Source organism: Eleutherodactylus coqui, chromosome 2 (assembly GCF_035609145.1).
Source record: "Eleutherodactylus coqui strain aEleCoq1 chromosome 2, aEleCoq1.hap1, whole genome shotgun sequence".
NCBI classification, from domain to species: Eukaryota; Metazoa; Chordata; class Amphibia; order Anura; family Eleutherodactylidae; genus Eleutherodactylus; species Eleutherodactylus coqui.
In genome coordinates, this window is record NC_089838.1 from 237355005 (window position 1) to 237381303 (window position 26299).

The 26299-nt window shown below is 41.6% G+C and overlaps 1 protein-coding gene across 4 annotated transcripts; it reads right to left on the bottom strand.

The window, feature by feature from the left end:
* Positions 1 to 222: 222 nt before the first annotated feature.
* BNC1 (basonuclin zinc finger protein 1) lies at positions 223 to 26299 on the bottom strand. 4 transcript variants are annotated; one of them, XM_066592672.1, is made up of 8 exons: positions 26134 to 26298; positions 20016 to 20128; positions 17896 to 17962; positions 14596 to 14698; positions 14264 to 14499; positions 6705 to 8596; positions 5850 to 6193; positions 223 to 3376 (listed from the first exon to the last, which is right to left on the bottom strand). In XM_066592672.1, exons 3-8 carry the CDS (start codon positions 17902 to 17904, stop codon positions 3300 to 3302), a joined length of 2661 nt encoding a protein of 886 aa, XP_066448769.1. In that variant the 5' UTR covers positions 17905 to 17962; positions 20016 to 20128; positions 26134 to 26298; the 3' UTR covers positions 223 to 3299. The 4 variants fall into 4 exon arrangements, with proteins under 4 accessions (XP_066448769.1, XP_066448768.1, XP_066448770.1 ...); XM_066592671.1 differs by lacking the exon at positions 20016 to 20128; XM_066592673.1 differs by lacking the exons at positions 20016 to 20128; positions 26134 to 26298 and adding an exon at positions 24912 to 25184.

Below are 26299 nucleotides of genomic sequence, written 5' to 3' on the forward strand. Positions count from 1 at the left end.
TTACAGGAACAATCTGTCATTTTGCGTGGAAGGAAAACTTATTGGATCATGTGGATCTATAGAAACATTAAAATGGGAAATACACAGGTGATATATTAAAAATGGTTCCCATCATTTGGTCAGAAAACTGTAAACTATATGAGAAAACAAACTTGGATGACCAAAGCCAGGGGGCCTGTAGCATATAAATACAGTCATTCTGAAAGAAACAGAACTAATCAGTGCAATGTGAGCAAGATTTATTAATACAAAACAATGTACATGGGTATACAAATGTAGCTATTGGGAAACATTTCTGATTTTAAATAACTAAAAAATACAACATGTTTCAAAAGGCCTGAAAATTACCTTTTGTAGAACCATGAAGAAACCTGGCCCACTTACATTTGTGTAGCCTTTAAATACAGAATACTGTTCATTTTAAGGCCATCTCCTGCCAACATTACAAACAGAAATGGACACAAAGCCAGTAGCAAGACATTATGCATCTGAGATCCCAATCACAGGACTGAAGGCTACTGGTTGCTTAAGTCACATGTTCCAGATTAACCACTCAGGGTTGTAGGGACTAAATCTTTGGAATTGTCTATAAGGCCTCTTTCACATGGGCGACAAAGTCGCGCGATTTTCTCGCGTTGCGACAATGCTACAAATTGTATGTATGTGAGGTCCATGCTTTCCTATGACTTCCTTCACATATGTGATGTGCATGCAACATTGAGAGTCAAAAACCTTGCAGATTTCGCACGACGTGTGAGGCTTTGTAGCTCATGTTTCCCAATGGAGCCTTCCTCTCTGTTGCATCGCATGAAAACGTTGGTTTTCGTGTGATGCAACTTTGACTGTAGGAAATCCTACTTTCAAAGCCTTAAACTAAGCCCTAGCTGACAAAAAAAATAAAAATCATACATCACCTAAGAGGCGCTGTCATATCCGGCGCATCTTCTCCCCTGAAGCTCTGTCGGACTTGCTTGAAGTCTTCTGCAAGCCCTTCCTGGATTGGAGGATCAAAATCCCCACCCTCCAGGAAGGGCTGGCTGTGATTAGTTCATGAGTGCCTTGTCTCAGCCAATCACAGCCAGCACTTGATGAACCAATCACAGCCATCGCATTCAGGGACTGCAATTGGTTCATCAAGCGCTGGGTCTGATTGGCTGAGTCACGGCGCTTGTAAATCAGTCCCAGCCAGCCCTTCCTGGAGGCAGGTATTTTAATCCTCCAATCCAGGAAGGGCTGGCAGAAGATGGAAGACAAGTCCCGGAGCTGCAGAGGAGACCCATGCCGGAGCAGACAGTAGCTTCTTAGGTGATGTATAATTTTTTTTTTTTACTGCAGCCATGGCTTATTTTCAGTGTAGGGCTTATATGTTAAGCACCCCCACACACCCGAAAATCGTCGCAGGTGGTGCTATAAAATCGTGCGGCTTTGTAGCGCCACAAATCACGGTATGGCTGTGATAAAATGCAGCGATATTACAAGGACCACCAATGTGATATCGCTGTGATTTTCTCATGGTGATATTGCGTTGCCCGTGTGAAAGAGGCCTTAACGTAACTTACTCTAGGTGAGTGTGTGAAACCTGCACAGGAAGGCTACGGGTGCCTTCTCACAGGGACTATCTGCTGCCGCCTTTCTGCAGTAGAAAACCAGCAGCAAATATGCTCCAAATCCACGGTGGCTAACTCCACACCTAAATAGTGCAGATTTTGCCACGAATCTGCAGCACTTTGACATGATGCGGATTTAGAACCCACAGCGGTTTTCAATTTATGCTGCAGATTTGTACTTCGGGATTCATTACTTGCAATACAATCTCACAGCAGATCTGCTATAAAACGGTGGCCAAATCTGCATCATTGAGGTGCGGATTTGGTCTTTTTTCCGGTTTTCTTGCATATCTGCTCATGATGGATATGGCCTGTATGAAGGCAGCCCTAGAGTTACTCTTCTGCAATTTTAGCTATAAAATTAGACAAAAGTATCCTTTTCTGTTAGAAACTTTGGACAAAATTACCCTCCAAGATTGCCGTGACCTCCTCACAGGTTAGATCTGGAACAAGGGACAGCCACATGCACTAAAGTTCCTCTGTGAATGAGAAAGTTCGACAAATCTGAAATAATAAGCATCTGCAGATCTCAGCGCTGCAAACATGTTGGAGCTCATCTTTAAAAAAAAAAAAAAAACACAGGGAAGCGGAGGGGTTTCCCACAGTAATCAAAGCTTTCATTTTCTAACCATTACTAGAAAAAAAAAATTGACAGGTTGCTAAAGGCAACATTTTTTTTACAGTGATTTTCAAAAATAAGCCCCCCCTGTCCTTAGTGCGTGCTGCTCAGGGTCAGTCCAACATATGTCTTGTCTTCTCCAAATTAGGGTTGATTACTTCTTGGAGAGTTTTTCTAGCTACGTTTATATCTTTCTGATTTTATTGACCTTCGTAAAGCTTAGGCAGCCTGGCTAACAAAAAGCAGTGTATCTACAGCATCTAATCTGGCTCACAATGCAAGTGTGGAGGGACTAGAAGTGTCAGCAATACCAGATACCTCCCATGGACAGGAGGAGTGGGTTAGACTCTACAACTGGGTTGTAGTAGTAAATCCATGTTCACAAGGCTTCTGGTCAGCAAAGACTACCCTACAGGGTGAAAGAAGATTTACTAGCATTTAGTAAACCATAATCTTGGAGGAGCCCTCATACATTGAACGGATCCTGGGCAGAACACACCGCTGATGCATTTAACAAGGATTTCCACTGCAGCTACAAAGCAAGAACTTCACACCAACTGGGCTCATTCCCAATAAGTTAACTATCAACAAACTGAAATACTGCTACCGACAGCAACAAAATGAAATTATTAGGTTTTCTTCTCTCCTACATCTATTTACAATACAGGACAACATTTTCACAACTCCAGTCCTACTGGAATATTTAAGGAGGAAGGAAAGATTTGGTGACTATTTACAAACTGGAATCAATATCATGCTTTGTGGAAAACGTCTGCCTTTTCCAATAGAAAGAAAAAGAACATTTATACAATAATGACAACATATCATTTAGAACAAAAGTGAACCGACAGCATTTTAATACAAAATGCCTAAAACAAGTGCATAGCATACAGAGTAACAAAAACATTATACAGTGACAAGGCGGAAGTGACACGGTATCAAAACTGTACAGATTAGAGAATGACGGGACTACTTACACAGCTCATTAGTGTTTACAAAAAAGGTGAGCGCATGTATTTTGTTCGGCTGGCATCGTTACAGTAGTGGTCAGAGTATTTTGTGTGTTTTTGTGTTCAGTAAATGGAGTTGTTTGCACATCCTCTACTTTGAAATGCATCATTGTTTCGTTCTTTCAAGATCATGCTTTTTCCTAGAATGAAAAAGATGCATTAAAAAGAGAGCAACGAGCGACATGATCCTTACTGCCTTATAAGTAGGAAGCCGCCTCTACACCACAGAACCGCTCTGGTTACATTACTGCGCAAAAGCTGTTGTCAGGACTTAGTCACACGCATGCGCTCCCTACAGGAAACCATGGAAGTAAAGGAGGCAAACCTTAGTTTAATGACTATAAAGTCCGCACATACACACATACATATATAGTGGATACTGGTAATATGGAGGTCAATGTGGAGTTGCAAGAAAACGTAAAGTAAGTGAACCCTTTGCCATTAGATGGACTTCTGCGTTGATTTCGAATAAAATGTGGTTTGATTGTGAAGTCACAATTCTAGACAAACACAAGATAACTAAAGTAAAAACACACATACAGTTGTACACTGTCATTTATTGACTAAACATCGCAGGGGGGAAAAGTGAACCTCTGTGTAAGGATTTCTCATTAATTGGCAAAAGGGGTTTTCATTAAGATCAGATTTGTAGTGCGTTTTCATGAGTGCTTTGCCCATTAAATAAAAAACACAAAGGCCTGGTTATTGATAGATCTGTTCTTCTAAAGAGAGATTGAAGAGTGTGAACCATGCCTCATGCAAACAACTTTGAAAAGGAATTAGATGCGTTAAAGAGACAAGGGAAGATAGAAAATGCTCTAAAAGCATTGCTAACGAGCTAGGATTACATCAAGTCACTGTTAGACAAATTATCTACAAATGGTGAAAATTCAGGACTGTTGCTCTCCCAAGGAGTGGGCGATCTCTTGATATCTCTCCAACAGCACAAGAACGATCTTGAAAGAGGCAAGAATGAACCCAGAGATAGCAGGAAAAGATTTAGGGCCCTTTCACACCCGCGTTAGGGCTTCCTAGCTCTCCGTTTCACTTTTGGAGTACATGAACTGAAACATGTTGCCTGACAAAAATGGTCCAAAATTCCTCCTCAGCACGGTGCAAATCTTATTTGCAAGTGCATGAAACATTTGATGGAGCTGATTGCAGGCAATCATGGATCTGCAGGTTATTAGATTCAAAGTTGCACTTTTCTTCCCTGTTCTGGGGATTTTTACTCAGTGTATTCAATAAAAAGACATGAATGGTACAACCGTGTATGTTTTGACTTTAGATAGTTTATCTGTAATTGTGCTTTCATCAACAATCATACCCAATTTTATTAGTAATCAATGCAGGAGTCCAGGTGATTCCAAAAGGGTTCACTTACTTTTCTTGTAACTGTATAAACCATATGCAGCGAGTTGCTAAGCTCCCTCTAGTGACAATTGTGAGCATTTCTTAAAACTAAGTTTATGCATGGGATTTTCTGTTCTCCACCAGGAAAACCAGAGCTCTAAAGTTATACTAAAGGGAACCGGTCTTGCCCCACAACGCCATAAACTAAGTTATGGTGGTGTTAGGGTGTGTGATAGGGAGCCGGTGATATATTTTTAATACTCACCCACTCCCTAGATCCAGCGGTGTTCCCCTCTGAAGAATGTGCCAACACTGCAAATCCGACCCTTTAATAATGCCATGCATGTGGTCTCCCATAGACTTGTATAGGGCAGGGCTTGTACGGCACTGTGAGAACAGTTGGGTTTGCAGTGTCGCGAGCGAACTTCAGAGGGAGACACCACTTAATCCAGAGAGCAGGTGCATATTGAAAACCCCTCCCTCAGCTCCCAGTCACCTCACCTAAGAGCACCATAACTTAGTTTATGTTGCTGTGGGGATGTGGCAGATTCCCTTTGAAGGAACTTTTCATACATGTGGAATATTTCTGCAAGATGCACCTAAATCTGCTGCTGCGATTTTTTTGCTCCACAACCCGCCTGTGTACATGCAGAATTTTCTGTCTATGGACGAGTCTTACAGAAATATTACGCTTGTGTGAAAGATCCTGAAGACATTAACAATGCAGAATTTTGAAACTATTTAGACCCAAAAATATAAAACAAAGTAGTGTTTAAGGCTGGAGCATCACTGTAAGATCTACTGTGTGAGAATTTCAAGTGCTTTCAAAGGTATTTTCAAATTAATGAACCCATTAACATAAGCCTGCCCATTATGGTACAATAGAAGTTTGATTTTTTCCCCCCAACACCCTGCAGCATTCATACTAAAGAGTACTTTGGGACTCTAATAAACTTCTATGCAAGTTGGGATTTTGGCTATGCCTGTTTCGACTACGCACAGAGGAGAACATAATGTTGCAACCAGCCACCTTACATTTATGAAGTTGCCTTAGATGTACTGTTTTGTAATGGGCCCTGAATGTCCCCTTGTTACTGTATGTTTTTTGGCAGATGTGGCAGGTTATTGGCATACCAGATGGTATATTTGAGAAAGTTTGGTCAGCTTTACTGACCAAATTTAAGTTGTGGTAAAGCTCTTCCTGTGGTATGAAGCTCAAACTTTCAAAGTTTTCATCACTATCTTCCACTGGTAGGTTACCTTCTTCACTACCACCATCCGAGTCCCAGGAGGAATGTGAACTGCTTGCTGACTTGATGCTTGAGGTTGTACTTAGATCCAACACAACACTGTCATTCACAGGATCTGTACCAAAGCTGTCCAAACAAGGCTCTCTGATCTTACTCATGGGATAAACCAGACTCCCTGTCCGGTTCATTCCTTTGAAGATCACAGATGTCTGTCCTGGGGTTTTTAGTGGGGACTCCTGGTAGTGATCCTTGACCATGTCTTTCGGAAGATAAGGGATATTGTAGGGGTTATTTTGTAGCTCCAACGTATCTCTGGTTAGAAGCTTATGATGAAGGTTCAGATTAGAACTGTGCCTGGAAAACAGAAGCAGAAGTCAGAGGAATTCAGCTGTATGGACTGAAGGCAACTACATACTTATTTCTGTAAAATATTTAATAAATGTCTAATAAAGTAGATTAGGCAGTTTTTCATTCCTAACAAAGAAAAACATATGAAAACAAGCTCCACATTAACTATTAGGTTAGAAAAATGCCATGCATACTACAGTCTTCTACTGTATCAAGTATGATATAAAGGTGCTTAACATTTCCTAATCAAGAAGTAATAAAGATCCAATATGGATCCTTAAATGGGGATTTAAAGTTTTCAAATAATCAAGGAGGCGATAACTACTGGCCGATCAACTGATCGACCGGGGTCCTGAGCAGCAGACTCCATCCGATCAACTATCGATGACCTGTTCTGTATGCGCTACGTACTACAATGTTTAGATGTGCAGTAGCGGTTCAATAAATATGGCATAACACATCTAAAATGTAAAAAAAACAACAACTTTTAATATTTAATTTAAAAAAAAGTTTTTACCTATCTCTGCTCCTCCGAGATGGGAAAGCAGCATTGCAGCCGGCGATTGTACATAAATGCATCTCTTTTGGGTGAACGTTTTTGTAATGCATTTTAACACTGTACGGGTTCTTGAATGCTTTCTTACAAATCTCACAGTGGAACCGATTTTCATTCTTGGGTACATCTAAGTGCTGATCTCCATGTTCTATGTCTCCAGAGTCACTCAAGCCAGGGACCTTGTTAGGTATTGCACCAAAAATGGCCCCGTTGAAAGGGTAATGTCGAAATTCAATACTGTCCTCAGAATCAGCATGTTTTGGCTGTTCCTTATTATACAGGGAAGGGTCAGCCAGCTGCCTCAAGACATTGAAGTGATTTGAGCGTTCATATTTATTTTCACTGGAATCCACTTTCAACACCGGCTCTCGAGTGAAGGGATAATATTCATTCTCAGAGTCAGAAGATGTATTGTCATAACTTTTATCCATAGCGGAGTGAGAATTTCGTTCTTCTCCGTTGTGAGGCTGGAAAGAGATAGAAGAATGCACATTGTCCCTCTTACCTAGACTTTCAGCAGAGGTTTCTACATTTCTATCAGGGTTATCAAATACGGGGGAATCATCTTGATTTGGCGAGAGGTCTTCTTCAGAACTCATGTTTTCTGCACTTTCTGTTGCGGTATCCACAGATTCTTTCTGGATTTTGATGGGCATGCTGGATTTTCGAGATTTCTTTTTTGGCATGTTATCCAAAAGGGAATCAGCGGAAGCTATCTTATCACTGATGGATGAAGAGATGGATGGTAGGGAGGGAAGCATGCCAGGAGTATTGGCAATTTCAGCTGGAGTGACAGGATTTCGGTAGAAAGGTAAAACTGGTTGAACAGTTTTCAAGTTAGGAATGAGAACACAAGACTGCCCAACATTAGGCAGACCAGTTGGCATCTTTGGATCAGTGCTGTGAGTTCCATAGTTATTAGAAGATCTGTTATCTAAGCAAGGACTTTTGAGTCCCAGTCTTTTGTGTTCCTCGGATACAGAGATAATGAGTCCATTACGAAGGTCTTTATCTCGGTTATTCCTATTCATTGGCATATGAAGTCGTGGGTTGGGATTAGAACTGTGCCGATTTCGGCTACGCAGCGAACTAAATACCATATTGCAGCCCTCTATGGTACACCTGTGTTTTATCTTTAGATGCACCGCATTGTAATGTATCTTTAATGTTCCTTTGTCATAAAAGGTCTTTTCACAAGCGGTGCAGAAGACACGGCCCTTTCTTGGTCCCGTGCCATTTCGTTCCACAGACTTCAGTTTATTTTCAGGAGAGACTGCAGTCATCTCGTAGTTTGTCAAGGTGTTGTGTGAACTGGAATCGCTTAATGGACCATCGTCTTCTGCTTTGGTGACGACATCCTGAGCACTAATGCAGGACTCATTTTCCAAATTAAATGATGCAGAACTAGAAGTCAAGAAGCTGCTTTCAGAGAATGATATATGGGTATCTGGTTTGCTTTCATTCCCTCTATCATGACTTCTTTCAGTAAGTGGCCTTTCAGGTGGTGAGCCTATGAGAGGGGGAGGCACAGGGCTGAAAAACTGAAATGGTAATGTGAAGGCCATGTTATTGATCATGTTCTCAAATGGATGTATGGAAGATGGAGACACTTTCTCCAGTGGATTAGGTACTATAATAGGACTGCTCCTGGGGTTACTGCTTTCAATAAATGTTCGGATGTCAGAATTTGCCCGACTAGTGGGAACAAGTACAGAGTACCCCTCTTTCTCATGAATCGCCATAAGTTCTACAATAGATTTTGTTTCTCCAAATCGAAGAAACTGCTGCAATGTGGCTAATTCTTCTTCAACCGTCATTATTGACCAGTGATCCAAGACTTTTCCAGATGCATCCTAAAGCCAGTTTTGTTTGAAAGGGAGAAAAAAAAACAAAAAAAAAAATTTGTTAACACTTCTAAATTTTGCTTCACAGCATATGAAATACAAATGCATAAATAGAATAGTAACCAAACTGAATTCCTATGGACAGTTCTCCGAATCGGAAGATACTCTGACCCAAAACCCATGTAAGAGTGTGACCACACCCTTCCTTCTAAACGTAAGCAAACAAACATGCTAAATACTGTCCCTGTCAGTAACAGTCCTGCAGATTGTAAAGGACTCTCCACCTTAAAGTATTCTATTTTAATTAGTATTTTAAAACATCCTCCTTTCTGAACTTCTCACCTTAGAACATTTATCCACTTCTCTGGAGTTAAGAGGCGTATTGGAAGGATTTTTAATCCTACACAACACAATCATTGACTTCTATGGGAGAATGACGTTATATTTACCCTCCTTCATCCCACTGTCTCTCCCTAATGCACATACTGTGATACTGGCTCATTCAGTTTTAGGTATAGTACCCAATTTAACCCCTTACTGCTGCGGGCCTTTTTTCTTACATTTTAAATTTAATCCCTATTTTCCAAAAAAAAAAACCCCAAATTTTATTTTTTGGGTGACATTGCTACACAGCGTTTGTTTTTGTAAGATGAATTGTATTTTTCAATGGTACAATTTAACATACCATGCATGTTATAATATTATATATATGCACACACACTATATTATATAGATACTTTTGATCTGACACGGTCTAGAATCGCCTTATTTGTGACCATTGTTGTCCATGGTATGCGCAGCACACGCCGCTCCACAGCTCAAAGGCCTCCATCCTTCTGTCTACTTTCTTGAGTGTCCAGCTTTCGGATACATATGTAGTTATTGGGAAAATGATTGCATTGATTACTCGGATCTTTGTTGTAATGCTGATGTCTTTGCTCTTCCATATCTACGCCATTCCTAGCATTGCACTACGGCCAAGGTGGATTCTTCGTTTGATTTCAGGCCCAGATACGCCACTGCAATCGATCTTGGATCCAAGGAAAGTGAAATCTTGGACAGATTCAATTTCTTCATTGTCCATTGTTATGTGTGGTACAATATTGATTGTTGTCAGCAGCTTTGTTTTCTTAATATTGAGATATAGTGCCTTGTGTTCGATTTCTTCTTTGACTCTTCGAATTAGGTATTTAAGGTCCTTTTCATTTTCTGCAAGTAGAGTTGTGTCGTCAGCATATCGAAGATTGTTTATGTTTCTTCTACCGATTTTCATTCCAATTGGGGATTCATCCAGATTGCATCGCCTTATGATCACTTCGACATACAAGTTGAACAAGGCTGGAGATAGAACACTGCCTTGTCGGACACCTTTCTCGATTTCAAACAAGTCCCAAGTGTGGCTCCTTGGTTCTCATAAAGTGATCTTCTCAATTCTTCCAGATGCTCTGATATTCCCATTTGCTTAAGACACTTCCACAGCTTGTCATGTTCAACACACTCAAAAGCTTTGCTGTAGTCGATGAAGCACAGGTATAGGTCCTTTTGGTGTTCACATGTTTTAGCATTTAAATACAACATATTCTCTTTATTCTATGGTCAGTACAATTACAGTGATACCAAACTTAGAGTTTATGTGTCGCCATCTTTTAACCGCTATAGCTTTACGTTTCTGTTAATACAGCTGTGCGAGCACTTTTTTTTGTGGGGGTGACAGTTTTTTTTTTGTTACCATTTTGGGGTACAAAACATCTTTTAGATTGCCTTTTATACAATTTTTTTTTCTTGGGAGATAGGGTGCCCCCCCCCCCCAAAAAAAAATTCAATTCTGACATTCATTTTTTTCTGATGGCACTCATCGCGCAGATTTACAAATGTGATATTTTAATAAACTGGACTTTGTACAGATGCAGCAATACCAATTTATTTTTATTTTTTGATGCAATGACTGATAAAGAAGGAGGGGGAGGGTAAACTTAATATTTTTTGTAATTTACAAAACAAAAAAAAAAGTTAAAGGGGTTGTCCCGCGCCGAAACGGGGTTTTTTTTTTTTTTAACCCCCCCCCCCCCCCCCCGTTCGGCGCGAGACAACCCCGATGCAGGGGTTAAAAAAACAAACCGGAGAGTGCTTACCTGAATCCCGGCGGTCCGGCGTCTTCATACTCACCTGCTGAAGATGGCCGCCGGGGTCTGCTCCCTCCGTGGACCGCAGCTCTTCTGTGCGGTCCATTGCCAATTCCAGCCTCCTGATTGGCTGGAATTGGCACGTGACGGGGCGGAGCTACACGGAGCCGGAATTCTGCACGAGCGGCTGCATGGAAGAGAGCAGAAGACCCGGACTGCGCAAGCGTGGCTAATTTGGCCATCGGAGGCCGAAAATTAGTCGGCACCATGGAGACGAGGACGCCAGCAACGGAGCAGGTAAGTATAAAACTTTTGATAACGTCTGTATGGCTCATAATTAATGCACAATGTACATTACAAAGTGCATTAATATGGCCATACAGAAGTGTATAGACCCACTTGCTGCCGCGGGACAACCCCTTTAAAGATTTATTTTATTTTTTACAGAAGATTTGAACTTGTGAGTGTTCAACCGCTCATATAATATACTGCAATACTGTGTTATATTGTATTTTGACAATCATTCTCTTAACATGTATGGCAGCCTTGAGGTCCTCCGCAAGGCCCCAGGCTGCCCAAATGACCGTCCAATATCTCATGGCGGCCAAGCGGTTTAGGACATTTTAAGAGTAACTATACTTTTTAGAAACTTGACATGTCAGAGAGACATGTCAAAAGTTTTTATAAGTGGGTGTGTTAATCTACCTCTATGAGAGCCATCTTCAGGTGCGGGGATGAGCCGAAAAGCAGTGAAGACTACTGAAGGGGCACAGCACTCGGGCAAGGGCTGCAACCCCCTAGTCTGAGCACTAACCCCCACTGATCAAAATCTTCTGGAAGTTTCTGAAAAGTGTGTTTACTCTTTGAATTCCATTCAAGACATTTAAATGCTTCTATTAGAATTGACAGCGGCATTTAAAGGATTAAAAGCCGCGATCAGAGGTCTTACTGATCATGGCTGCTGGATCCACGGGTCAGCTGTCAAGGACAGCAAACACCTATCATGTATGTAGCGGGCCTGGCTCCAAAGCCTGCTATGTAAAATGACACCCATCATGCACTGTACATGTAAGGATGGGGTTAAAAGACGGCAGGACCATTTCAAAGGACTAGCACTTGTACCTTGTGTTACCCCTATTGCTTATAGATTACAAGCTCTTGTGAGCACCCATTGATTTGTAGAGTGCTGCGCAATATGTGGGCGCTCTCATATATTTTAGGCATGGGCTTTGTAACAAGGGCCCATTCTATATGGAAAGAACATATACAAACATCCTGCTTATTAAAATGCAAGCTGTACATAGTGCTTTCCAGACAGCCGATAACACATGAAGAGGGTTTCTCATCTACATTTAAATGAATCAATTAATTGAAGTTTCAGATTAGCTGCTCATTTTAGTCAAGTCCTGTTTTTCCCCCCACTGTAAGTTTAATAATCTTCCAGGCAACTAAAGGACGGTGGAATAAATGAAGGCGTATTGATCTATAGCCAGCGTCCACAAAGCACAGCTGTAATTACACTTGAGTGTTGGAGTTATATCAAACTCTGGCCTTGTCTAACTTTTCCCAATAACTACAATAAATATTTTATCACAGGACATGTATTTGATAGCCTACTGAGATTTCTCAGTCCATGAAAGACTTTCCAGGTTGATGAAGAATGTATCATCATATTTTTTTCATGCTGTAGAGGCTTTGAGATAATTGATTCCATATTTTTAATCCCAACACTAAAATGTAAGATTATCTAGATCATTAAATATTGATCTCTGTCATGATATAAGACCATAATGGAGCTTTGCATAAAAAAACATAATTGTAGCAAGCAGCAGGAAGAGCAAGGATCTCACAGGCCGTTTAATCAGCAGAACTTAACCGAGGTCCATTGTGCTCTTACCAGGTACAAAGACGGAGTTACATGAGGATCGTAATGGACTGGAATCTAAAGGACTTCCAAAATGATTTACAGTTATTACTGGAGTTTGTTCTAGTTGTCATTGCATGACTTTACAAAGATTTCTCTGAGTTTGCCATGCATGTCATTCTGTATCTAAAAGGCCATAAAACAGCGCCACCACAATGCTGAGGGGGTACTGCAAGTAGAGCCATTGTAAAGATATTCTATAGTGCTTCTTATCTTGTGCTCTTGAATGCCACCAAGAGAGATTCAAGATAGGAATAACTTACTAATCAGTGGTGGTCTCACCACTGAGACCCCCACCAATCGTAAGAACAGGGGTCCCATGTCCTCCATCCTCCTCACTACAGGCTTACTGCACCCCCTGCAGTGAGGAGCAGACTGAATGGAGCATCAGTCGCACAAGTGCGCTGGTGCTCTATTCACTTTTAATGGGACTGTAGAGATAGCCAAGCGTTTGGATGTTTCCGTTAGCCCCATTGAAATGAACAGAGCAACAACCGCGCATGCTCAGACAGCGCTCGATTCATTTTGACATTGGGGAGAAGCAACCTTACAATGGCAGGCAGAGTGAGAAAACAGGAGCCCCATTCTCAAGACTGGCGGAGGTCTCAGCAATAAGACCCCCAGTGATTAGCTGTGGATAGGGATAACGTGTGACGCCGATACCACCCCTTTAATCTATAAACTTTTATATATAGACTCATCACAACTGTTGTCTAACTCATTTGCACCTTAAAGGACTTTACAAAATGCTGTACTAAAGATATAGATATTTCCTTATAGACCATGAGACAGACAGACCGACAGAGATATAAATGATAGATTAGATACATCATTTTTGTCCACAACTACCACCGAAGTAACAAAGAGATGCCGACGCCGTATAAAAGGTACCGTCTTTATTTCACAAATATAAAAATCCCATAAATTAGAAGTGCCGTATAAGGCGATGTCCAAACTTAGGCCTCATTACCAGAGATTTCACCGCTTATTATGCATGCTTGCGTAGTACACAGTGATTTTCATTGATACACTAACATTAGCATATATGCAGTGCATGTAGATACGCGCGAGAAAAAGATCGCAGCACGCTCTATTTCACCGCGTATTACGCTTGTACAGCCCTATGGGTAGTGTATTCAACAATGTCCATATGCAACGCCGCTATGAGAAAGAGTGGGGAATTCAAAAAAAAAAAAAAAAAAAAGCAATTCACACTGCGCACCACACACTATCATGCACAGTGGCGAAATGTAGCGATAGCCGGCTCCTATGGTGGTAAAGCACTGAGTGATTCATGCAGAGTGTTAAGCATATGCCCATGAGAATGAGCCCTTAGATTCATCTCGGAAGCAACTGCCTCCTTGATCATGAGCTGTGATCAAGGAGTCCATCGCTGCTGAGCGTGTCTTAGTGTGGACACAGCCTTATACGGCACCTCTTATCATATGATTCTACATTTGTGAATTAAAGACGTTACCTTTTATATGGAACCTCTTTGCTGTTTGCCAAGCTGCGAGTGACTCGCGGCTAGGCAGAGCGCCGAAGGAACTTCAGCTTCGATGCTATGAAATGTTGCAAATAACCATCAGAGTGGAGGAGTAAACATCTATATTGACAACACACAAGTACCTGAAGCACATATCCCCGGATATAGTCCTGGAGCGTCCAGTCCAGTGAATGAAGGATCTGAATGACCTCTTCTTGCTTTAAGACACTGAAGAGTCGGTCAAGCAGAATTTTTAGGCGAATCGGAATGGCTTGAGTTCCATAAAGTATAAGGCTGCTAATATCAAAAACTACACTGGACTGAACAATTTCAACTTGACTGGTGGGATAAAAGTGTGGGATCCGTAGCTTACTCAGTGCTAGTGGAAGAAAAGAAAGAGTATACGCATTAGAACTCTAATAATTCAATAGACGTCTATGCAGTCAGAATGAGAATGAAGCCGTATAACATTTACCATGTGCCACCCATCCATGTCTGCACTGCTCACACTGACGGGGACTTATTTTGCCAGGTTTGAATCCCAAACAGATGCAGTTCACCAATGTACATCTTATTGCCTACAAATTAAACACAATGAATATTAGCAATTAGTACTGCAGCTCAGAAAGCAGAATCTTGAAAGACTGAATGAGAATGCTAATCAGAATCCACTTTTTTTATTCATCTGGGTGCCGCTATAGTTGCTTCTTTATTTCCTGTAAGTAGGCAACCCTAGTGGTAAACGCCTGGTACTGCCATCAGCTACAAATATAACATGCGAACACGGAATGTATAATGGAGATCAGGTAGAATGGTCATCAGTGACAGATTATAGTGTAGGTTCAGACTTTTATAGCTTCCAAGTGCAATGTAATGATCACTTTCCATTGTCATTGTGCATCCTATCCAGCTGGATGCCTTATGCACATCATAAATAATCTCCAATATAGTGGGTTTCGGAGTTAGATGCACAAGCGTACAGACATAATGTAGTAAGTTATAGGGGGTAAAGCACATGTGTTCTCAGGGATGGAGCTAGGCAATAAAAAATGATAAACTATTTTTTCTCCAAACATAGAATTCTTCATAATCGCTCCTAGATAGCAGATTTACAAACCTTGCAGGGCCGGTGAGGGCAGCTGCATTCACACTATTATTATTTTTACATTTGGATGGATGAATGAATTGGGAACACATATCTAAAAAGTGGTGACAGACTGACTTTCTCACTGGTTCCATCAATGGCTATGTCTAGGAACACAAAATTCCTACATGCCCTGTAAAGGAGGGCACTGTACCCAGCTGTACAGTAACAATGAGTCAAGCTTAGGGATGTGTTATTAACCCTCTGGGGAAACAATTCCTGTACAGAGTTGGAAACAGGTTATGGCAGCCTAAGAAAACCAGTCTCAAGTTACCCCTATTAGCATTTCATCAGCAGCACTTCCTACAGGGGCTTCAGACATCTGCTGTAACTGCGAGTAACCGATTTGTAGATTTACATGATCGATAAGTGAAATGCTCAAGAAAGTATGGCTACAAGAAGAATTCTTGGCTGTTCTGCTCAATATTATGTTGCAGTAAGGCTTGGACTGCACTACAACATTATGGGTCATGTGATTTGTATCAAAATTGCAGCCTTGTTCAAATTCCATTAATTCCTAAAAAGGTAAAAAACTAATGGATTCCCCCACAGAGAATAATAGAAATTGCTAATTTTTTTTTGCATGAGACATACAGCTTTAAAGCACCCTATTAAACAAACAATTCAGGGGTAGAGGGTACCCCAGTCTGATGATCTATTAGCCAGAGTAGAGAGCGGCTACAAAAAGCATTCTTTGCTCTGGAGGACTCAGCCCATCTATACATTATATGGACCGCTTATTAATTTTATCTGCTTTATTCTTAATTTCTTCTGCATCACTTCTGCATGTAAATTAGATACTTCCTGACAGATTCCATCCCAGAATGCAATATTCACTGGAGGTCCCAGCAATGGGCCTGGCTTATAACTGGTGGACCCTTAGACAACACATGAGTCACCGTGTAGCTCTATCCGAAGGCTGCTATTACATGCACATGTCTTCCCTGCAATACACAGGTGGATAAACGCCGGTTGCGAGTGGCACCTAGACTCATCCAATCAAGCAGCATTATGAGTCCAGGTGCCAGTCGCAATCAGCGGTGCTCCAGCTGCGATCAGCGTTGCCATGTAATCCTATGTTACCACACAGCAGAAGACACTTGCAGCTGAAACTCTGCCCGTTCCCATCTGCCAATAGCCATATGACCTTGTGTACAGCATTGACAGGATCACATGGCCATTGGCTGCCGTGGTTGGGTGGGGTTTCAGCCGCAAGCGGTTTTTGCTGCGTGGTAATGCAAACTAAGGGTACATGTACACAAACATTTCTTACAAATGGACGTATGTGCACGGGTTTTCTTTTATTAGAACTGATAGTCCGAGTAAGAAAGAAAAGAAAAAAATCACCGCATGTCCTATCCTTCAATTCTCATGTTAATGTATGGTGTCCTGCACATCAGATAGCACATGAAGGAGATGCCCATGTGCTGTCCAATGCGACTTGCCCCAAAAAGCGCGGGTGCAACTTTTTAATAGTCTATGAGCATCTATTCTTTAAGGCTGGGTTCACACGGGGCGGATTTTCGTCGGAAATCTCGCGGTTTGGCCGCAGCAAAAACCGCGAGATTTCCGCCGGGAGAACCGCGGCGGCTTTGAAGCGGCCCGGCTGCTCGCTCTTTCGCTGCGGCCGGCGCTCCCATAGAGGAGAGCGCGGCCGCAGCGGAATGAAAAAAAGAATGGACATGCTGCTTCTTTTGAAACCGCGGCTGCGGCCGCTGCAGCCGCGGTTTCAACCGGATTTACCGCAGCGGATTAGCCGTCCCGTGTGGATGAGATTTCTGAGAAATCTCATCCACATGGCTGGCTAATCTCGGGATTAGCGGCCGCGGGCGGTTTTGCCGCGGGCGGATCTGCTGCGGCAAATCCGCCCTGTGTGACCCTAGCCTAAGGCTAGTTTCAGACAAGCGTTTTATTGCGGCGGCCGAAAATCATGACCATCTGAAGCAGTTAATGCTGCTGTAATAATGCCACCAGCCATGCCGCACCTACTTATAGGTGCAAGTGAGGGAAACACCATCGCTAGCAGCAGCCGCTAGCGCTTACTTAATATCAGCTTTGGACTGCTAGCACAAGAGCGTTAGCAGCAGCCGCTAGTGCCCACGGTTTCCTGACAATGACGGGCGATCGTGACAGCCGCTAGCACTCATGTAATAGCAGTCTTACGGCAGCATAAAGTGATTATGGGATGGTCAGAATTTCCACAGATTTCACCCTGATCGGCTTCATCTGGCACATATTCATCTTCACATGTTCTCACTTAATTCATCTGGATCGAGTTAATGATGTTTTATACAATTTAATTAATGGAGACCTACTGGGTTTTATGTTTGGGAACAGACATTAGATACAGCAGGTTGATAATCATTGGCATTTCGCATGTTTCGTGAATGTGGATAAGCTATGGAACATCTGCTGGCTTTTCCAGTAACACAATAATTGCCATTTCAAAACAAAAAAAGTTACACAGGTCATTGACACAAATGTTGCTTTTTAATATTTTGACACAACATACAGCGCATTCCTAGAAAGCAGAAGTACAATTATGTGCAAAGTGACTCCGTGAAGTCATCGGGGCGACGCTACTGAAGGTAAAGGGTTAAAATTGGGAAAACAAAAAGGAAAGAAACTTACCTCATTCATTTTGCACTTTGCTTCAGTCCCCACAAACAGCTGAATCTCATTCCCTGGAATGCACTCACTAACACACAAAACAGAAGGTCAAGTTACTTTCTGAAAACACTTCTTGGCAAGGCTTCCCAAACCAACTACCACCCTCATTACAGATACTCACTCTGCTACAACTAATGACTTCTGTTCAGTATCAATAAGACTTAACCCTTTCACAGTGCAGAACGTATACATAGAATATTGGGGCGCACTTCTAAAACCAGCTTATTTTCATAGCCAACGATAAAGCAAGGTCATCTTCATTGTTTAACAGGTTGCCATTAGTCTTCACCTTAAGGTGGCCACACACACAGCCAACAGCTTTTTCCTCTGCCTCCCACATAAACATCCATGTAGGGATCAGGCTGAACAGCAGATTTATTTTAATGAAAGGGTAAATGTCACAGGCAGACACCTCAGACAGTGTTCATCACCCAGGGGTACAAAGGATCAGGCATATTGTAGTCCAGAATGTCCCCATCTTTTCTTTACCCTCATAGCAGACAGCAGAGCAAAGTTGGGCTTTCCCCTTAGGATCACTTCGCAAGTATAGGGGGTGCAGAGGGTACGGTCGCACCTGGGCGCAGGAGCCCTAGGGGCCCATAAAGTCTCTATTCTCCATATTGCAAACCTATACTATCAATGAAGCTTTATATAGTTGGTGACCTAGTTCCGGATTTTGCACTGGGACCCGGCAGCTTCAAGTTACACCTCTGACTTCAACCTATGTTTGTTGAACTTATATGTTGCATGTACAACTTTGGTCTATGCAGTTGCACATGGGGTGCACTGACTCCCCATGTAAAAATGTGTATACCACATAGTTCCTTTTTTCTTTGTATACCATGTATATATAAAAAATAAATACTGGTTCATGCTTTTCAAATACAGACCCATTACTGGACCAAATAGACTGTTAATTAATCCTGCCAAAAATGATTAAATGTTTCTGTTTGGCCAGTCTTAGTCTATACATAGACTTCTGTAGGACAACAACTTTGAGCACAACTGGCTTGTCACCTTTTCACTTCATATTTTTCTTATTGATCTACGAAGAAGAATAGGGGGTGCACTTTTTGTAGCGAGATATTTCTAATCGAAAGAGTACATAAAGTGACATGAGGGTCAGATGTACCAAAAAGTAGTGCACTAGTTAACGAAAAAGTCTGTGCTCCTCTCCAGCTTTACCATGTGATATAACTTGGTTCTAAGGAACTTACTACAATCTCCGTTTATCTTAACTAGTGATGAACGAACTTTTGAAAAGTTCAATTAGGCCAATTCGCTGAATTTGGGTAAAAAGTTTGGTTTGGTCCGATTTGGTTTGAATCGAACTTCACAAAAGCCCCTAAAACTGCTGTAGAACACTCTTTAAGAGCCATAAAAGCCCCGTATGACACTCTTCACTCACCTAGGAATGTATCCAAGTACTTTGGAGCGGTTTCTTAAAGGTGAAGATAAGGGGAAAAAAATGAAGAAAAAAAAAAAAAAAGAATAGTTTTTTTTTTCTTCTTTCTACTCTTTCCTTCTTTTTTAGAAGGAAGAAGGCAAATAAGTAGGAAGAGAAGGCAAGTGAGGAGAAGAAGGTGGTGAAGGAGGGGACGAAGGATTTTAGCGAGTTCAGGAAACCCGAACTGCTCAAGGTTCAGGTTTGCGCTGAATTGAAGTTTGGTTCGCAGAACACTAATCATAATCTATGCAATGTTTCAACTATATGTAGTCACTATGTAGAGTGATATACATCACAAAATATTAAAAAGTTCACATTTACAGGAACCATTACAAAATTCAAGAAGGGACACCTGCATGTAAAACTGTAATAATGAAGAATTGAGATGATCCGCTGAATATTATGACTCAGAGCCCATGAAATGAGGGTAAAACATTAGCATGTAATCAGTGTGTGTGGCACACAGAGAGCAGACAAGTATTCCACACTCCTGCCGCCTGTTAGCCTACTGTCAGACTGACTACTACAGGAGCAGATCTATCCATAATATCCCCGGGATCGCTGGCTGTTCTATGTAAAAACGGCCATTAGCTGAGTGATGTGTGATCTCGAGGGTCTAAGGCCGCTCTCCCACCTGCGTTAGGGCTCAGTTCAGAGTTTCCATCTCTTTGTTCTGCTTTTGCTTCCATTCAGTTAGGTTTCCATTGTTATTGGATGGAAAAATCCCGCAGTCTGCAGCGGCATTTTCTGTAAAATAAAAACAACACTGAAACCTGCAGCATTTCGTTTTTTGGGTTTTTTTTTGAAACACCATTGAAAATCAAATGGAAAAAAACAAACATCTGTTTTTTCCAATTTTATTTCAGATTCTCTCCTTCAAAAATGGACAGAGCTGGAAATCCTTAAATGAACCCCAATGCAGGTATGAAAGCAGCCTAACGAATAAATGTTACTAATAGTCAATTTAGGAAAAAACTGAAGCTTGGGGCCGGATCTATCTTGTCATTCAAAATACGCTATCAAAAGGTAAAGTGAAACCGTTGCAAAGCGTGTGTTCACATTATAGTGTGTGTCCGTTTTTGGGGTAAATTGCTGCAGTGTCAGAGCTTATACTAAGAGGTGATTGTGGCCACAGCACTATATGGTGTGGCCTATTGTGTGAATGTACACTAAACCCCTCTTATGGTGGTCTTGCAGCAGCAGAAAAGCCAATCCTGTAAGCCACAAATATACATTATGAGCTTTGCAAACCTTTTAGTCCAATCGTGTTTTCAGATACATACTGTAGTGCACCAATTACACACAAGACAAAGATTTGCTGTCATCAGTGACTAATGAGCAGACAATGAAGTTGATCAGAGATCACAGCAAATCTATCTTGATTACACATCTCAAGTAACAACACTGGGCCTGTAGTCAGGTAACCCCAAAACACAGATGCAGACAAAATAATGATACAATAGACATTCTATGGCAAACCATTAGACACAACTCATACAGGAAATGATGAGCTCACCATTAGGGCCTGAATCATTTCCCCTAACTCTTGCAGGGTCATGTAGTAATCTGTCATATCACATTCCCCTCCTTGTACAAGCCATGTTCTTCTTAGGCCAGATTCACACGGGCGTATTTGCGTGTGCAAAATGCAGTGATTAGAACCCACTGGTTTTAATGAGGTTGTTCACATGCACTGACTTTTCTTGTGCATTTTGGTCACACAGCATGTTCTACTTTCCTGCGCATTTGTGCACCAAAAGTCCCCATAGAAGTCAATAAGGATGCACAAATGCACAGAATACGCTAGAAGATGCGTGAAACACTGCGTAATTGTCCAAGAAAAAACACATCTGGGACTGCCCCTAATTAGCCATTTCAATTAGTGCATATTTTTTGCTGAGTGCCAATGCGCATGCCTTGTGCGCAGAACAGTAAAATACATTGATTAACACGCAAAAAAAGCAGAGTTCATTCCGCAAATATGCAGCTCTAATGCGTGCGCAAATGTGTACACTCATGTGAATCGGACCAGAACTTCATACAAATACCATTACTATATAGAACTTTTAAATACACTACAAACATTTTACAAAGTAGTTACATTGTATGTAGTATGCAGTAAAACACTTGAAGACATAGCAGGGGTCTGAGGGCCACATTGCCAAACTGAATCACTTCCAAGGGCTGCAAGGGTATTCCTATCGGAGACTGTTATGTTCTATCCCAAATATATGTCACAATAAATCAGAGTAAAGGCCCTTTTAGACAGGAGCCAACGATGCACGACACTCGTCCCCGCACATACTAGCTCCCGTGCACCTGCACAAGAGCTAGTATCGTTAGCTCTCATCGGGATGCTGCAGGAGATTCTCCTCTCGCTTCCCCGCTCCTCTCCAGTGACATAACACAGCGGCCGTTCAGTACTGAATGTCTGCTGTGTTATGTCAACAGAGAGGGGCGGGGGGAGCGAGAGTAGAGAACTCTCCTCCTGCCGACCCATCCCCCTGCTGTCCGCTCTGTTAGTGAGCCAGCACTACTAGCTCCTGTGCAGGAGCACAGGAGCGAGGGCACACAGGGACGAGTGTCCGGCATAGTTTGCCCAACATTCATCCCATGTACACCCAGCTTAAGTTCCACTTCCAAGACTCCCACCTATTTGGAGAACGGAGGGTCGCCTCCCCCCCCCCCCCAAATCAGCACTCCAGAGAGAAGAAGACAATGCATGTGGCTCTCTCCATTGTAGATGATAGATATTGAAGAAACAGCCTGTCTGAGTTCCCTATAAACTACAATGGAAAGAGCTGCATGCATATACAAGGCTTTTAATTGATATATTCATTTCTGGAGAGGTAAATGGGTCCAGTCTAATATATAGGGGACCCAGACAGATGCTATATAGTACAAGACAGTCATCTTCCCAGTAGTCTACCACACATCTAGATTTAAGCATGATGCGATTTACTTAACTGCTCCTTATACCTCAACAAGTTGTACATCCCCAAGCCTTGAAGAAGTGACCGTTCAGTCCTAATGTTTTACTGACGGTTACAGAAGCAATACATTACACAGAAGTAATCAAATGTGTAGATCATTATTTTCTTTTCCAAAAAGCAAATACAGGTAAAAGACCAATGTAATAAGTATTCAATGTAGTTCATTCACAGGGAAAGAAGTTTTCAAGGCAGCACACAACTTAATCAATGTTGCTCCTTCTGCATTAACTGTACTACGTAACTCTTACATAACCCACTTGCATTCAATACATTTTCGTCGGTTCTACTGACAGGCTATCGCAGCAATATTCAAGGGGTATTCTAGTAATATCCAGTGATTTGGCAACAACTTGATGTCCAACTACTGGGACCCCACCAATTGCCAGAACAGATGCCCATCAAGTCCTTGTTTGCATGGAGCAGTACTTCTGCTCCATGCAAAGTCTATAGGAGTGATGAACATAGCCCAGCACTGTACCGGCTACCTCCGTCATTCCCTTGGACTTTGACTCGACTGGCCATGCGCATGCTCAACTACTGCTCCATTCAAAAGGGGAAAAACGAGACCACAGGAATAACAATTAGTGGGAGTCCTAGGGGTCGCCTATACATAGCCTTCTGTAGTCCAACAGCTTTGAGCACAACTGACTTGTCACTTCTTCCCTCAATGTTTTCCATATTGATATATAAAAGAATAGGGGTTGCACTTTTTGTAGTGTGATTTCTCCAATCTATAGGAGAACATTGAGTCACATGAGGGTCAACAGTACATGACCGTCAGACATTGCGGGAAAAGTGGTGTACCAGTAGTATTAGTGGTAGAATGATGTGATATACTGGGTTCTAAAACTTACTACAATCTCCGTTTATCCTAACCTGTGCAGTTTGCAAGGCATGGTCACATACTAAAACAATGAAAACCACCACCACTTACAAATTGGCAATTGAAAACCTATTTCAAATCATGAGTTACTGCATGTAGGAAACTGATAACATCCATAGTCCCCCCCATTGTAAGAATAGAGTCCTTCAGTCATTGCAAGCATTCGGATAGCATCATAAATTGTGCCAGAATGACAAACTCATTGATTAATAGAAATTGTGACTAAATTACAGGGAAGATCTTTTTGCAATATTGACCAAGTACTGAACCCATCAGACACAATAGCATTCAGTACGTTAACACCAATTCCAAAGTGTAGTACACTAGAAAGTCACATTTTAGAAAACACCTTGAGAAAAATTAAAACCCAAGTTTCATATCTAAGCAATCCCTAGATCAGTGGCTCGAAGGGTTAATTAGTCTCTGGCTATAATTGAACTCAGATCCTAAGAATTTTCAAAGCTATAACTCTTGTCATATGGGAAGAGGACTCTTCAAATACCTGCAGAGAGGTTTGGTCAAACAGACTTCAGGCCACATAAAGAACAATTGACAGAAGCTGTCAATTAGCAATGCTTTATTCCTTGCTGATGTCCGTACAGTTAGCCGCTCGTCCATCACACGATTACCGCTGGTAGGGGCCGTTGTTGTTACCTTGTGTCTAAACACTCGACAATTAGGTCCATGCATCATTAAACTTTGTACGACTATGTCAATATCTAGAGAGATCGAATGACCCTTATTACAAGGCGCATAGCGCAAAGATCCCAGAGTCATGCCTGAGGCGCCAAACTTTATCTACACGATGATTTCATAATCGGCATCATCAATCTGCAAATTGCTAAATACACAAGGTGGAATCTGCTTGTAATTGGTTATGCAATATGTTTTAACGCCTGCAGAGGAGCCATAAAGCATTACCTGTTGAAGCTCTCCTATATAAAACTTAGCACTTGTCCAGACAGACTTCCTGCAAGGAAGAAAATCAAGCGACTCTTTCAAGATACCACCCCCCCCACCCCCACCCCACGAAAAGGGTAAATGCTCTCGTCAGTTGTACGACTAAGAAATTCTTAAAACATAAGATCAGGCACGACTCATACTTGCATAATTAATGAATAAAAGGTGCTAAGGTGCTTATTAAGATGAAATAACCTGTGCAAATCCGGCACATATCAGATACGGATGTAGCCATCATTAACATGACAGGTATATTGAGATACCTTCATTCACAACACTGCAGTTAAATGTCAAGTTAACGTTTGCTACATCTGTATGACCATTGTGCAGAAAATTACACACATACTCGTGTGACAAAAGTATTTTAACTTCAACGTCAGGAAAGGTACATAAAAGCTGTGATAAATTACACGGATTTAGGAATAGTTCTAAAATACTGGCATTCTATGGAAAAGAAAAAAAAAACTAGGCAAATTTTAAGACATCGGATTGCAGACAGACATGCACAGGGAAGAAAAAAAACAAAACACACTATTATCCACTCTAGCCTGTAATAAGCCCAGAAGTTGAAACAGTGGCAGCTCAATGGTAAGAAAAGAGGCGCAGTAGAGAAGAACATGTTTCTACACTGCCTTTGAGAAAGTTTGGCTTCCAGCTATGCACTGATTAATATCAGATCTCTTCCTTTACTTGCCTCTTGACAATCGTGTCACATCTGGCTGACAAATCCTTACAAGCTTATCCAAACCTAGGCAGCCCAGATCATGCTCCAGGTCTTGCTAGAAGGAAGCGGTAACACCAGCCCTGTACTGATGTGCCATCATGAAACTAATGAAGCTGACTTCACTTGTAGACTGCAGAAACACGAAGCAGCACAAGGTGCCTGGAGGTCCTTGCATCATAGATGTTAGCGCACCCAAAAGATACAAAACAACAATAAGCTTTCCAGTTCAAGAAGCCAAAACAGCTACATGATTGCAGGCTGTGCGGGAGAGCAAATGTAAAAGGAGATAATCACAGATTAACATAAGAGCAGAAAGACACCTCCGCGCAGGCGAAACAGGACAGTTTGTCTCTAGATTGCACTTTCCATCTCCAGCATTACGTCAAACTAAAGAAAATGGGCCGGGCACACCTATCTTAATGGATACTGCATAGTTAAAGCCATCTATCAGTGTATTGATTGTTCTGTACCAACTTCAGTGGAAAGATTGGTTTCCTATCCACAACTACAGGAAAAGCTTAACATAAAAAAAGAGGGGGAAGAATAAAGAATCGCGGCGAGCTTTCCCATAAAATAGCTGCTTCTTAAAAATGTATAAAGCGCACTTGTGAGGAGCATATATTCAGACTATGAAGGTGTTCCGCCAACGGTGTGCATTGAGACTATTCTGTGGAATTAGGACTGAATCGAATGTACAGTCCACACTTGTATCCTCCTCCTCATCATCATCATCACCACCACAGTGCTTTCAATGCAAAAGGGACTACAGGACTAAATGTGCTCTGAGGAAGGACAATAACACTCTTCAATAAAAGCATAAGATTCTATGCATAATTTACAGACACTGCTCACCGGCCACTAATAACACTAAGAACGACTACAGGAAAATTGTTTTTACTGCCTGCTCTAAAGAGCATTTCTGCATCATAATAAGGACATTAATGCACTTGCTTAAAGCACTTTATACAGAACTCCTTTTAAAAAAAAAAGTTACAATGTCACTTATCAGCACTAGAAAATGTGGCAGCGAAAAGAATTCAGACAAATTGCATGCTAACGAAAATCCACACTAGTAACCGACTGAAATCTATGCGAAGGATGATAAATAATCATTTTCTTTCTATCCCAAAAAATGGCAACAATGTTTATTTACAAATAAAAGAACTTAATATTATATAAAAAGTTTCCTTACTCTGTCCATTGCTAGAGAGATGTCATGTCCCAGGTAGTTTCCTCATTCCCTCAATGAGTACTCCAGCTATGTACTTTAAGCACACTCCTGTCTGTACAAGTACTAAAACAGAACATCACACGCCTTCTTAGCCTTGTCTGAATATGAGCACCTCAAGGTCTGATGA

What these genes read in the sequence shown, in the direction of transcription:
- BNC1 (XM_066592674.1), bottom strand. An exon ending in TCTCGGAGGAGCAGAGATAG is followed by an intron (nt 6,194 to 6,704) that starts GTAAAAACTTTT and finishes TCTGTTTTCCAG; the next exon opens with GCACAGTTCTAATCTGAACC. An exon ending in GGATGGTGGTAGTGAAGAAG is followed by an intron (nt 3,377 to 5,849) that starts GTAACCTACCAG and finishes TTTTCATTCTAG; the next exon opens with GAAAAAGCATGATCTTGAAA.